Source organism: Homalodisca vitripennis, chromosome X (assembly GCF_021130785.1).
Source record: "Homalodisca vitripennis isolate AUS2020 chromosome X, UT_GWSS_2.1, whole genome shotgun sequence".
NCBI classification, from domain to species: Eukaryota; Metazoa; Arthropoda; class Insecta; order Hemiptera; family Cicadellidae; genus Homalodisca; species Homalodisca vitripennis.
The window spans coordinates 55,768,222-55,782,976 of NC_060215.1; the positions used below are offsets into that span (position 1 = coordinate 55,768,222).

The window sequence follows — 14,755 nt, forward strand, 5'->3', positions numbered from 1 at the left end:
TGTAGCACTTTTGCAGCACAATATGCATCTACTATGTGTCTTGGCAATCAATTGTAAACAGTTATTATACTTTTGCATAATAATGTAAAAAAAAAAAAAACATTATTTAGACATTGTATTTACTTTTCTATGGCTTATTCCCAACACCTGAAATTCCAAAGAGCAAGACACCCAAATGTGAATATTTTAATATTTAGAATATAAATATAATAATAACTCGTTTAAGCGTGGTCATCAATATTTCATAGGCCTGTTTCCAACTACAATCTTTTGGCATATTACCCCAGGATATAAAATGGGAAGTTACAGAAAATAATTTAAGAAAAACTGCTTACAAGACTCTGTAGTTCACGAGCTATTTTAAAATCTGGAAATTAATTTCCTTTTTAATTCTGGACTGTTAACCGAAAGCCCTGTCCCTTTCATAATTTTTAAAGGTCAAAGTAGACAATATAAAAATTGTATAAACCGCATTTCCTTGAGGCGTTCCAGGTACCATTGAAGACAGTTAGGCAAGCCCTGGAACTCGTGTTAAGTCAGTTTTCTTGAGAATAGAACTTCGCTAAGCTACACACAAAACTGTAGCACTCGCAACTTTATCAACATGATCGCTCCAGTCCCATAGAGGACAGCCCTCTGCATCCCTAAAACTATCTTGAGTCAAGTTTCCTCGAGAAAACTCCATCACGATTCCATATATGCATGGAAACACATATGTGTAAATAAAAATCATAAATTACAAAACATGTTATAAATATAGCGGATTGTATCTATTCGGGAACAACACAGGGAACAGTAGTGTCATATCAAGACATGTTTCAGGCATGTTACTTCTGACCATGTTCAGACATATGTTGCAATGTGATTTCTGCCCAGAGATATGATTTTCAAAGTGAAGGAATTCAAGCAAACGGGGATAAACGGTGGATAAATTTATAGCTTAAGTTTCAATTTCCAGTTTTAGGTCATCTGTACGTAATATAAATTCACGGCTTAAGAGTATTTTTGATATAGAATGGAAACGTCAAAAAAAAAAACAAAAAAACCAAAAGTAATAAATAAGCATAAAAGGCATTCAGCAATAGTTAAAATAAGACACGGTACGTGCAAACACGGTTGATGCGTAAGGACGGATAAACGAGACAATCTCAATACCAATATATAGAAATACTGCCTCAGGATAACAATGTGGATTAATACTCTGTAGTATTATAGCCTAGATCAATAATATTTTAAATACATTTCACGCAAATATATTTAAGAAATAATAGACTTCTAACAATTACTAACATGTTAAAAGAAATAGAAACCCTTTCAAGTTTGAGCAAAGGTACACGATACGTTTTTAGTTCGTTGTAAGAATGTTATGGGTTGACCGTTACATAATAATCTGTTTTAAAAATTTTTCAACTCACTGTAACCTGAATAGCTAGTGCAGAATAATAATTAACCCTATGTATGATTCATTTTATTGTAATATCACAACATTTAAAAATTGTTCACCTCACTGTAACCTGAATAGCTAGTGCAGAATAATAATTAACCCTATGTATGATTCATTTTATTGTAATATCACAACATTTAAAAATTGTTCACCTCACTGTAACCTGAATAGCTAGTGCAGAATAATAATTAACCCTATGTATGATTCATCTTATTGTAATATCACAACATTTAAAAATTGTTCACCTCACTGTAACCTGAATAGCTAGTGCAGAATAGTAATTAACCCTATGTATGATTCATCTTATTGTAATATCACAACATTTAAAAATTGTTCACCTCACTGTAACCTGAATAGCTAGTGCAGAATAATAATTAACCCTATGTATGATTCATCTTATTGTAATATCACAACATTTAAAAATTGTTCACCTCACTGTAACCTGAATAGCTAGTGCAGAATAGTAATTAACCCTATGTATGATTCATCTTATTGTAATATCACAACATTTAAAAATTGTTCACCTCACTGTAACCTGAATAGCTAGTGCAGAATAATAATTAACCCTATGTATGATTCATCTTATTGTAATATCACAACATTTAAAAATTGTTCACCTCAATGTAACCTGAATAGCTAGTGCAGAATAGTAATTAACCCTATGTATGATTCATCTTATTGTAATATCACAACATTTAAAAATTGTTCACCTCACTGTAACCTGAATAGCTAGTGCAGAATAGTAATTAACCCTATGTATGATTCATCTTATTGTAATATCACAACATTTAAAAATTGTTCACCTCACTGTAACCTGAATAGCTAGTGCAGAATAATAATTAACCCTATGTATGATTCATCTTATTGTAATATCACAACATTTAAAAATTGGCACATATGGATTAGACTAAGCAACCTAGTGGTAAATTTACTTGACTGTGTTATTATTCCATGACAGTTCGAAAATCGGGGATATGGGTCAAATCAAGACCGGTTAGTTCGATGTTTGGCGAACACAAATGTGAGCGCTGATGTGTTTATTAGATTGCCCTGATGCCTGATAGAACGGCAGATGTACGTTTTGCTAGAAATTATTTTCTCCTTGCTTTTTATTTTTTACAGAAAAAAGATTACCACATTACTCGCGTGTAAAAAGTTACTTTGCATAATTTTAAAAGAAATCAATTTTTATTTTCTGAAAAAGTCTCTTTCCACAAAGATATAGGCAAATTAGAGATTGGATCTATACGTTAGGAACAAAAACAGAGAAATGCGTGAAATCTAAAAATCCTAGCTACTATAGTACAGAAAACAGTACATTAAGACAAATATAGCCTACGGTACAAAGTTTGTAGGAAATGCCCAAAGTATAGTTTTTAAATTTATTGGACGTTCAAGCAGCAAGAGATGAGTAAAACAAAGAAATGGTCACAATTCTCGAATAAGAACCCCAAGATATACTTTTAAGCCTGCTAGGTTTTGGGGATATAGTATAATCGTGAATTATCTGACTAAATTAACTCCGCACAAGACAGCTATGACTCCTCGTTACCAGAAGAATGAGTATGACATGAAATAGTAAATAATGTTATAGTACATATGACTTAAAAGATTTTCAAGGGGCAGGATAAAGTAAGAAAATTATGTTATTAAAGTTATCAGAACATTATTCACAATTTTTAAATGCGAGCATTAAGTAAGCTATATGACATTGTACATCCAGTTAAATAGGGCTGAACATTTTTGACAGTAAAATTAAAAGTGATGTTTGTTAACTTAGACAAAAATGTTAACTCTTTTAAGATTTTTTAGAACGTGAAGAGGTTAAAAGTTTGTGAAAATACTTTCTTGGAAAACCCAATTTGAAATATACATTTTTAAGCTTCATAATTCTATATCCTGATTAGAAATTAAGACATATGATTAGTAAGATATATAACGTAATATAAATTTCCAGAGTACAGTACATAAAGTCCTGTGCAGAGGTTCAATTTAAATTTAAACCATTACAATTTTAAGCTATCCCAGTGATTTTGAAAATCAAAGTATATAACCACAGAACATATGTGGCACGATTCTCAAAAACTCTGATGACATCAAAGTTATGATTATTTCGAATTCACTCTCAACTATCACAGTAATCGCCTGCTTACGTAAAGAGTTCGCTTGTTCGTGCAAGATCGCCCACATCTTTTTCGAAGTAATGATCAAGCAGCTGCATCGTATTTGTAAGTAAATAATTTTCAAACATAATTTTTTCGTTATGCTGTAAACATAACAGTACAAATTAATTAAAATTTAAGAACAAGTATCACTAAAAATATGGAGTACTACAAAGACACACAAGTGAATAAAGGGTAGATTATCTGCAGACTTGGGGTCATACAATTATTACCATGCATAAGTTCAGTAATTACGTCTCAGTAACTAACTTAAAAAGGGCTTCATAGCAAACGACTAATTTTATGTCGTGGAGGGTTGTAACGTCTATCACTGTATTGTTGACTCCAAAATGTCTTTTAGTTTCGGCGTAAGTTTCTAATCCTAGCATCTAAACACCTAACAATCCTGTACAACAATATAGCAAACCTAGCGGTGTGTATAAATAAACTGCACGGTGAATATTTCGTTAAAATAGAAGCACTGCTATTGGACGCAGACTTTTGTTTGGCTGCGGATTGCGGTTGCAGTAAATCTGTCGGCCTATACATCCTTGAGAGTTCTTTGAGAGGGATTATTGAGGAGGAGAGGGGTGGTGACTAGCAAGGGATTACCGCTGACTCGACGAAACAGGGTTCAACCACGGCCCAATCAATTCCAGCTACGGAGTTACTTAGTTAAATCAATCTGTTAAATGTAAACAATTATAATTCCGATTTAACAAAGATTTACCTAGAGCCTATTAAAATATAACGCTTTTAGTTTAATAAAGTAACATTGTTTGTTATATCGTATAGATTTCACTGTACACCTTACCTCACGATATTACAAAAACGACGAGTGGCGTATCCACAGTGACTAGCCTCACGTACCCGGATCGGCGAGCCAGTGCTCGGTGGTGACCAGACCATGAACTCGTGAATGGGCCAATCTATGAGCCTATCCAGGTCGCCTGGACGCTCTCAGTTCGGAACAGTCCACCCTATCATTAATCTAACACATTTGATTGCAGTATTTCATAACGCATTCAAACATTTTCATATTAAGGCGAGCACTAATAAAAATGTGTTCAAATATTAAACACGTGTTAATATTTAAAAATTTATAATAATCAAGATAACCATAAAGAATACAAATTAGTTTGTAAAATATTTTAGGAAATGAACACAACAGCTGCATCCCCCATGCAATAATATGTTCGAAATAAAACACGTATGCGATTAATAGAAATAATTGCGCTGTTCATTAGAGAGCCGGAACCTCGCACAATTGCAGTTGAGTCATTGCAGGAAATTAAACTAATTTTAGCGGGTAGAATGATGTTATATCCAGATAATCGGTAAGACACTTATTATCAGTGGTGCGGAGATAGTGAGAAGAGAAGAAGGATGGAGCAGTTACCTGGAGAGGTTGATGTGCTAGTGGAACACGCAAACGGCGAGTGCACGACCAGCCAGCTGCGAATCGACTGCGCCTGACCTGGAACAAGTGCGCGCGCACCTCCTTATCGACATCCTATAGTCACATTACCATATCACTCACCACACCACTCCATTGTTCCCTGTTCCAGTTCCAGCTGTTCCTGTTCCGTCCCGACACACCGTTCCGGAACGATCGTACCTGTGACGGTCACAGTGACGTGTCAGGAGCCTTATTGTGACTGCCCCTTAACAGGTATTTACAGAAGGTTTCTCCTCTCCTAATGAGGTATTTGTTATTTTCCCAATCCTAATCTTTCCAGGAATTACCTATCCAACTATAAACTTTCTAGTGTACTCTGTAGTTACGATAAGAACATTTTTTATGGCGATAACTGCAAACGTTAAAATTAGAACTAACTTAATGAAGATAATACACTACCTACCTATTACATGAACTAAAATCATTTTGCTACACGTAGAAGGCGAATTAATCTTGTTTCTTTATAGCAGTTCCAGGATAATAATATTATATTTAAAGAGATATTATCTATACTACCATTCATAACTTTAAAATAACACAAATATTGAATAACCAGCTCATTGTTGCCAATGACGAATCAAGTCGCTTTCTCGAATACACAGCGGTGTCACCGGTTCGCCAGTCACGTATCAATACCCTGTTTTCACGGTTACAGTTTAATCTTGTGCAGAGGGTGATTGATAGTCTGAGCTTTTAAGTACACTCCCTATGACCTCATTTAAGTTTTCATAACTGATCTTCATGTTACGCTTAAATCTTTCAATATAATCTATACAGCACATACCTGTAGTTTTAAGACCTTACTGTAGTAAGCAAACCTGTAGTTAATTGGAAATATTTTCATATCACAACCATAAGTAAATTATGTTTTATTTTGGAATAACATGAATTATCATATAAATCAGACGCGATATAATGCTGGAGTCCAATACATTAAATTGTTCACAACAATAAAGGAACATTCATGAAAACGGTTTTTTCAGTATTCTCAAGGGAGAATGACTCAATCCAGAAAGGAAGAATATATTTTAAGCGAAAGAAATAGAGAGACTAACTGAATAGTAAAAGAGCTTACAACACTCAACATAGTTTTAAATAAACTGTTCTCCTTTAAATAAAAGTTTCAAAGTTTCGTATTTCATGACATTTAGAAGGCCGTATCATTTGACCATACTTTCAGGAATTAATGTTGTTACGTCAATATTTCTGGGACTATTCTTCTCTTGTGTCTCAGATCAATAATCGTTCTTGCTTCCTGACACAAAACTGATGTAAATCTTATTGCCCATTTCCGTACGTTATAGCGTAAATGCTGGTCCCGAATCGACGTTTGAGCTATTTTATTTCTCCACGACACGACGTTCAGGAGCCATTCCTGTTCTCCGATATTACGTTCAGCGAATGTTCTCGATTTTTATATTAACATTGATGTGAATGTTATTGATTATGGACGATACAACATACAGATTACTACCTGTCCCTAATCGTGATTTCAGCTACGTTCGTTCTCCCCTCAATCAGTATTGAAAGGTTTTTGCTGAATTCTGTTCATTTAGTCTATCATGCTTCCTGAAGCATGATTAGAGAAAAGAGAAAATAGTATGAAGATGGGTATCAGTGATTACTATTACATACTTAGCGTGGCAGCGTTTTAGTAATTTTTCTCTGTTAACGAAACTCAAAATGATATTTCCTTGCGTTTTTTATGATGCAACGAACTTTCTCGTGTTCTAGCGTGAACAGCAAAACCAATTCTGAGTAGCTTATATATTTACCAATATCACTAAATAACACAAACAATACTTTTAACCATATTAGGATAAATTCTTTTAAATCAAGGTTTCGTGAATGTATTTTCATTCAGCAAAAATGTGGAAGATGAAATTATTGATATATTACCAAGTATGAAATAACTTTGGGGCAAACAAGAATTCACTTTTAAACAAGAAGGTAGTGCAAATTATTGTAAATAGACGAGAAACGTTACGTCGCTTAACTGAAGAGATGTTCAAGGAAAGTATATCCAGAGACTTTGAAAATACCAGCCAATTACGTCACTTAGTTGTAGAAAAGTTCCAAGAATGTATGTCTAGATGATGTAAATAGACCAGCCAAACCAATTACGTCGCAGACTAGTAGAGAAGTTGCAGGAAAGTATGCCCAGAGACTGTAAACAGACCAGCCAATTATGTCACTAAGTTGTAGAGATGTTCCAAAAAAATATGTCCAGCCAAACCAATTACGTCGCTAACTTGTAGAGAATCTGCAGGAAAGTATGCTCAGAGACTGTAAACAGACCATCCAATTACGTCGCTAAGTTTTAGAGAAGTTCTAGGAAGTATGTCCAGAGGCTGTAAATAGACTAGCCAATTACGTCGCTAACTTGTAGAGAATCTGCAGGAAAGTATGCCCAGAGACTGTAAACAGACCATCCAATTACGTCGCTAAGTTTTAGAGAAGTTCTAGGAAGTATGTCCAGAGGCTGTAAATAGACTAGCCAATTACGTCGCTAACTTGTAGAGAATCTGCAGGAAAGTATGCCCAGAGACTGTAAACAGACCATCCAATTACGTCGCTAAGTTTTAGAGAAGTTCTAGGAAGTATGTCCAGAGGCTGTAAATAGACTAGCCAATTACGTCGCTAACTTGTAGAGAATCTGCAGGAAAGTATGCCCAGAGACTGTAAACAGACCATCCAATTACGTCGCTAAGTTTTAGAGAAGTTCTAGGAAGTATGTCCAGAGGCTGTAAATAGACTAGCCAATTACGTTGCTAACTTGTAGAGAATCTGCAGGAAAGTATGCCCAGAGACTGTAAACAGACCATCCAATTACGTCGCTAAGTTTTAGAGAAGTTCTAGGAAGTATGTCCAGAGGCTGTAAATAGACTAGCCAATTACGTCGCTAACTTGTAGAGAATCTGCAGGAAAGTATGCCCAGAGACTGTAAACAGACCATCCAATTACGTCGCTAAGTTTTAGAGAAGTTCTAGGAAGTATGTCCAGAGGCTGTAAATAGACTAGCCAATTACGTCGCTAAGCCAAAGAGAAGTTCCTGAAAAGTAAGTCCAGACGCTGTAAATAGACCTCTTTAAACTCTTAGAGGTCTTTCTTTGGTAATCTCACCGTCAAGAGTCGGTCTCAGAGTTATTATGAGGGGTAAAAACATTAATGATATCTATTTAAAATTTATTATTTTAGTTTACGTTTTGCAATTAATAATATCTTGTCTCTAATTATTATGGTGATGACTTTAAAAATAATTCATTCGAACAATTATTAACAAATGTCATCTTGCTCCAGTTTCAAAACTCAAACAAATAAAAACTTTAGGTAAGATAATTTATGAAAAGGTGATGAAAATATATAACTATGAATAAATACAATAAATTTGTTAATTTATTTTCGTATCGTGCTTTATGCTTGACATACTTTACAAAATGATTTTTATATTGATAATATAAAGCATTATATCCTAAAAACTTTCTCCTCTCTCTGTTTTTTGTGATATTAAAAAGACGCTGATAACATCACTGCAGATGTTTGTTGGAGCCGTGAACATAAAGGAATAATATAATACTACCTGTGAGATACGATGTTATTCCTTTATGTATGCGGTTGAAAAAGTATCTCGTTATCCATACCGCTCGGGTGGGTTGAATCACATCTCGTACTCGTTTTACTGGGGATTGCTGGTAGCTAATGGATACAAAATAAGTAAGTTAAACAATTTTAATAAGACGCTCTTTCGTTTAATAATTTCTAATGTTTTAGTTGGCTATAATAAACAAAAATAATGTATGCTTTTTTTTATTTACTTGTGATGTAAACCATTATTCACCGCTCACAGACGTCGAGTTGAGAATAAACTAGTAATGAACTGCTGAATAAACTGGTAGTGAACTGCTGAATAAACATTCGTTCCGTTTCATTGGCCGTTCGTAATCTTACCTTACTGTGTTAAACTTTGATTAGTGTAGAGAACATTGGATTTATAGTATACAAAACCAAATTAAGAGCAACGTGATGTATTTTAAAATTAAGAGCAACGTGTTTTTGATCAAATTGTAATCCTAAAATGCGATGTTGGTGAACTAATGTTATACAATTTGGTATAAGCGTGAAAGAACCAGGCAAAAAATTATGTATGACATAATTATTGTCAAACACAAACTATCTTTAAGAGTGCCCACTATGAAAAGAGGGATTGAGACAAGATCAAATGGATATAATTATTTGAATTATTGCAAATAGAGTAACTTAAAAATCAATAAAACAGAATATCAAAGTTTTATCAGCATTGGAAATTATACACAAATTACACGTACAAATGTCCCAAACTTTACTTTATTGTTTTTACAGCTATAAGTAACAGAGTTTTAAAAATTGTTGCCAAAACATGTTATATTATAGCTCTCAATATGTTCATGATTTTGCTTTAAATCTTAAATGTCAATTGCAAGCTATTCAGGTATTTAGAATTAAAATAATACTAGAATTTAACATGTTTATAAAAAAGGAACATCGCTAGAAATCCTCTATCTGATCAAATGATTTTTCTGATGTAAATTTGTAGAAGTAGAACTTAATTTATTTAATATTTTGTTTCAGAATAGTTATATTATTCTCCTGTGCTTCTCATATCAGACAGAATAATACTACAAACAATTACACTTCGACTGAAGGTGATATGTAATATGTACAACGATATGTACAAAATTAGTCATATAACGGGCACAGTCCGTAGACATGTGTCACTGTTGCTGAATAGTTCATCAAGGGTGTTTATAACTGGACAATTTCAGGATATTCCTAGCTCTCGAAAAATAACTGCTTACATGTAAACAATTATTAGCCTTGAATCAATAAGAACGAAATAAATAACAGCCTGGAACTAAGATAGAGGACAGTGTTCTGACTATTGATCCACATGTCTTCAGTTGAATGAAAGGACAAAGTATTTAATTTAAGAGTAAAAGTAAGTACCTCAACTTTTGCTGAGGTTTTGGAGCATATTGCAGTTCGACCCACCCTAAAGCAGAATCGGTGGATTATAGTAGCTAAGTGGTCTGCTACCCTCAGGGCAGGAGCACACAGGCACAAGCTACATATTTTAATATGGTCAGCAAAGATTTGACGCCATAAATTAAGATAGATTTTAATTTATAGATAAAAACAAAACAAAATATAGTTATCACATTGGAGCCTTATAGATCCTTCTGAATTTTCACAATTCGTTTCATCAAACTGTACTCTCAAGATATGTCCTCGTCATTAAACTAAGGAAGACACAGAGATTGTATAATGCATCTGTCGTACAACCCGACCCTTAATAGGTTGATTGTGTCTTTGTAGTTTTATAAGAAGGAAACTACTAAAAGAAGTCGATATCAGAACTAAATTATCTTAAGATGTAAAGAAACAGAAGGTAAGCTATGAGATGGCAGCTAAGAACTAAGAAGTAATTAGGTAGGTTCAAAAGGTTAAAAATGAATCTGTAACCGTTATATAGATTAACTAATGATAAATATTATTTAAGTATGATGAGTAGTTACATTTTTAATATTGTAACATATATTTCATTATTTACAAGAAAAAAAATATATATATTGATATAGATCAGATAAATGTTTAATACAAAAAATAACAATTTTGACAAATTCCTATTACAATTCCGATGATGTTTATTTACAATAAAAATTCATTGATTATGCCCATTTTGTACACAGTTGACCACCTATTTAGTTATTCTTACTTCCCTCAAGTCCAAAATTGATTAGACGTCATCGACTGATATTGTATTTAGGGTAAGAATACTTAATTAATTTTTATATTTTTAACCCAGAAAAATACACAAATTACTATTGAATACAGATAGACAAAATAAATTTAACTTAAATTTAAACTTAAATCACGATATCTAAGTAATTTTCGAGACACAAAAGTCTTAATTTATAATTTCCGGGGAAAGCGGTGTACGTTGATGCTATCATTGATTTAGGAAGACAGGGTTACCGTAAAACCTTCAGGCCGTGTCACAGAGTTACACGTTTATGATCTTTTCCGAAGTGCTGTCACTAAAGATTCGGTATTTTAAGATTTATATATATTGTAAGGGAGCTTAAAAACATTGAACATTTATTATTGGGATGGAATAATTATGATGGATATCGTTCTTATAATACTTGTTTAATTCGTAGTTATTTTTATCTGAAATGTTTGGTAAATATTATCTTGAATGTTTTATCTAATCTTGCAATTTGTTATTTTAAGTATCTTTTGTATTACACGAACAATCAATACAAGCACTTATAACTGGACTTACATTTAACTGGTTAACTTCAACATAATTAAAACTTATTTACTGTTTAATTATAAGTTTTCTAATTAAACAAACCTAGGAAATTTATAGCTACAGGGTTCGTGGTATGAAAGCTGTTTATACCTGGTGTACCGAAAGCGTGAAAAGCTGTGGAAGAGATAATCTCGTAAACTCGACAAGTTAAATCCCCCTCTTAATTTATTCCCTTGGCTAAACTCTGTATTTGGCAAGGACGGTGTCCATAACTTAGTTGATGAACTATTCTTTAAAGTCTTTAACGCCCTCCTCACGTTAAGTATTGTGAATAAAAGCCATTATTGATAATGTTACAAATTTAGTCATATTTTATATGATATGCTGATCCACATAAAAGTGGGGAATAAAGTTCATATCCCGTTACAAAAGTGCATTTTTAAAAGAGTAGTGGTATGGTTATTATAACGTTTTAGTTGATTTTAATTTAAAGACTTTACATGAACATGATAGTTCTGGTGAGGTGTTTGAAGGCATATATGCAACAAAATCTATGAAATCTGTCAAATCTGAATATCTGTCAAACAGTAGGAGAGTGTTATGATATTCTGAAATAGCAATCATACAAACCGAACTATTTTACTATTACCGCATTATTAATTAACGTAGAGTATCGTCAAGCATATGTTAATATTATTTAATACTTTATTATTTAATAAATTATAATATTATTAATAATATTATTTAATAATGAATACCTACTGAATACTTTCAATAACCTCTTTAAGGAACATAAGGAATAGAATTTAGATTAACATGATAGCTTTTGTGCTCTTCTTTGTATTCTCATGCTAACATTTCCCTACTTCAACGTATGATGAGAAGATAATATCCTTTTTTAAAAGTAGTTTTAACTAAATTACGAAAAGGGAAGAAAAGGAAACTACATGTTCTCGGATCAAGTTTATCTTCGAATTATGAATTAAATTCACTCAATGATAAGCATTACAGCATTGAAGTTACAGTATTTACTATTTTTTAAATTAATCTGTACATAAACGTAGATCCACTACATGGAACCGTAATTTTGTATCACTAATGAAAAACATTGTTTGTATAACAGTGATCCTTCTGAAAAGTGCAGGGATGTATAACAATTCAATTATTTACAGAAACAGCAATTCTGTGAGTTAAACCCTACAGCTCAACAAGTATCAAAACGGGAATTGTTTCACGTGCCGTCTCTCTTTTTCTCTCAGAGCTCGCGATAACAATTCTTTAAACATGTGCCACCCTCTAAACAGGGTGGGAGAGTCTTAACTGGCGAACAATACTTACTGACAGCGTCTCCGCTGCACGCCTTGCCGCCTTCACAAGTACCGAGGAGTATATATTACTTCCTGATTTCCACAAGATACAGAATACAATCACTCTTAGATTGCGAAAAGCCGTTATATCTAAATAAACACTATTCACAGTGTTGCAATCAATGAAATTCTGATTAAATACTTCTAATTCTCTGCGTTAAATTAAAAATTAATCTGTAGTCTCAGTAGCTTAAAAGCGAAATGAGCGCTGATTATAATCGCTATGGTATTGCAAAAATTATGCAAGAGATGTTAGAGTGATGATGTTGGAAGTCCACAGTGTAAATGAAACATAAACTTTTTGCTATATGAATCAATGCAAATTTGTTCAATCACTATATAATGTTTTTGTCACTAAGTTTCGAATTCTGTTCTCTTCACTAAAAGTTGAGGAAACCTCTCGCTGCATTAAGTTCCAAAAGTACCCGTCCATTGCTTCAGGAGAGATGCGATATTCAGGATGGGCAAAGTTGAGAGTATGTTTCACCTCCTGTCGAGATAGCACATTACATCAACTATGAGAAGGGATAGCTGGTACTATATTTAAATAATTTCGTCTAGGAAGAAGAGGAGGCAAAACTCTGTTCGTCAAAGCAGGTAGGCAACTGTACTCCCTCATGTTTAGCATTGCTAAAACCTCACTAAGAGAGGTCCACCCACCCCAAAAGTCATCCAGCCGAGCTATCAACCCTATCGAAACATCCTATCGATCAACCTTTTTAACCCAATATTTTTATATTTGCGTTTTGTGATGTTCCTGGATATCACAAAGGTTGCCCTGATTTAAGTGACACATCGTTTTTTGTTGTACCCAGTTTAGATTCAACTGAATGATATAAATCAGCCAGAAGAACTTCATATCACTGTTACTAAATACGAAATTCCACTTTTCTAGCCTTCCAACTTCCAATTCATTGCGTTTGCGTACCATGTGCATTAAAATCACTTTTTGAGAATCTAAATGTATGCAGGGTTAGATATATTTTGTTCTTGAAGCTGACTTGTTGTTTCCAACAAAGGGCTCGTTGGCTAATGGTCAACCCTGCCAGCTGCCAGTTCTCATATTGGACGCTAAGTGGTGGAGAGGCGGTATTTAAATAAAACGAAGAGAACTTTTTTTTCCATAACATTTTATCTATACCATAATATACACAAGTCAAGGGTACTGTCATTGAAAGTTAAGTTAATTTCAATTTAGAATGTAATACATAATATTTTAATGTATTAAAATGGAATGACCGTGGAATCGACCGAATGACCGTATGAATCAAATAAATAAATAGTCAATTTGCAGGGTTTGAGTTTTAAAAGATATATTGATACGACATATTCTATATTGATATTTAAATGCGGCACTTAAGCACATAACACTACTCAATTTCATATAATTTATATTTTTTTAAGAAAAATTTTAGAACCGATAGGAATTTTCAGTGTGTTAATATAACTGGATTATATTACGTTTAGTTTAATTCAAAAGTATTATTATAAGTTTTTGATTGTTGAAAAGTGAAGAATAAATTGAAAAGTCAAGAATAAAAAATTACTTATTTATGTTTATCTCTGACAGTCATTAGTGAAAATGTTTACTTAAAGGAAATGGTCATTTTTATTTTATTTGTGTGCTACTTTAGTAGAAATATTAGCCCGCTGCATTAATTTAATTTTGTATTTACGAATATTCGTTGCAGGACTTTGCGGATAATCAATTTTTAAGTGTTTCTTAAATAAAAAGGTTTGTTGAACTGTACTGAATTCTTTTAGTTAAATAATCCTTAACTAATTCGTTTTTAGTTTTAAATGTAAAGTACACTTCCTAGCTTGCTGAAACAAATTTAGTTTTATTACCTTAAGTAGTACCTTAAGAGAACTGTAATAAAATAATTGACAATTTAATAAAGGTTTTGTAAGTACATAAAACAAAAACATATATCTAGGTAGCGCAATCGTTACAAAAGGTCTACCTATTTTTCAGTGGTGCTAATCAATATATAATTATCCACCACTGATTAAAACGAACCAGCTAATCAG

General features: G+C 33.0%; 1 protein-coding gene across 16 annotated transcripts in view; it reads right to left on the reverse strand.

Moving 5' to 3' along the window:
• LOC124369008 (proteoglycan 4) overlaps positions 1-14,755 on the reverse strand; it is a 218,418-nt gene that overhangs the window by 137,638 nt on the left and 66,025 nt on the right. For 14 of the 16 annotated variants that reach the window (XM_046826629.1, XM_046826630.1, XM_046826625.1 and 11 more), the window contains exon 4: positions 5,006-5,083. The exons of the other annotated variants lie outside the window; for them this stretch is intronic. In XM_046826629.1, the coding sequence (XP_046682585.1) occupies positions 5,006-5,083 (78 nt within the window). The remainder of the gene's footprint in view (positions 1-5,005; positions 5,084-14,755) is intronic. 16 annotated transcript variants of the gene reach the window in all.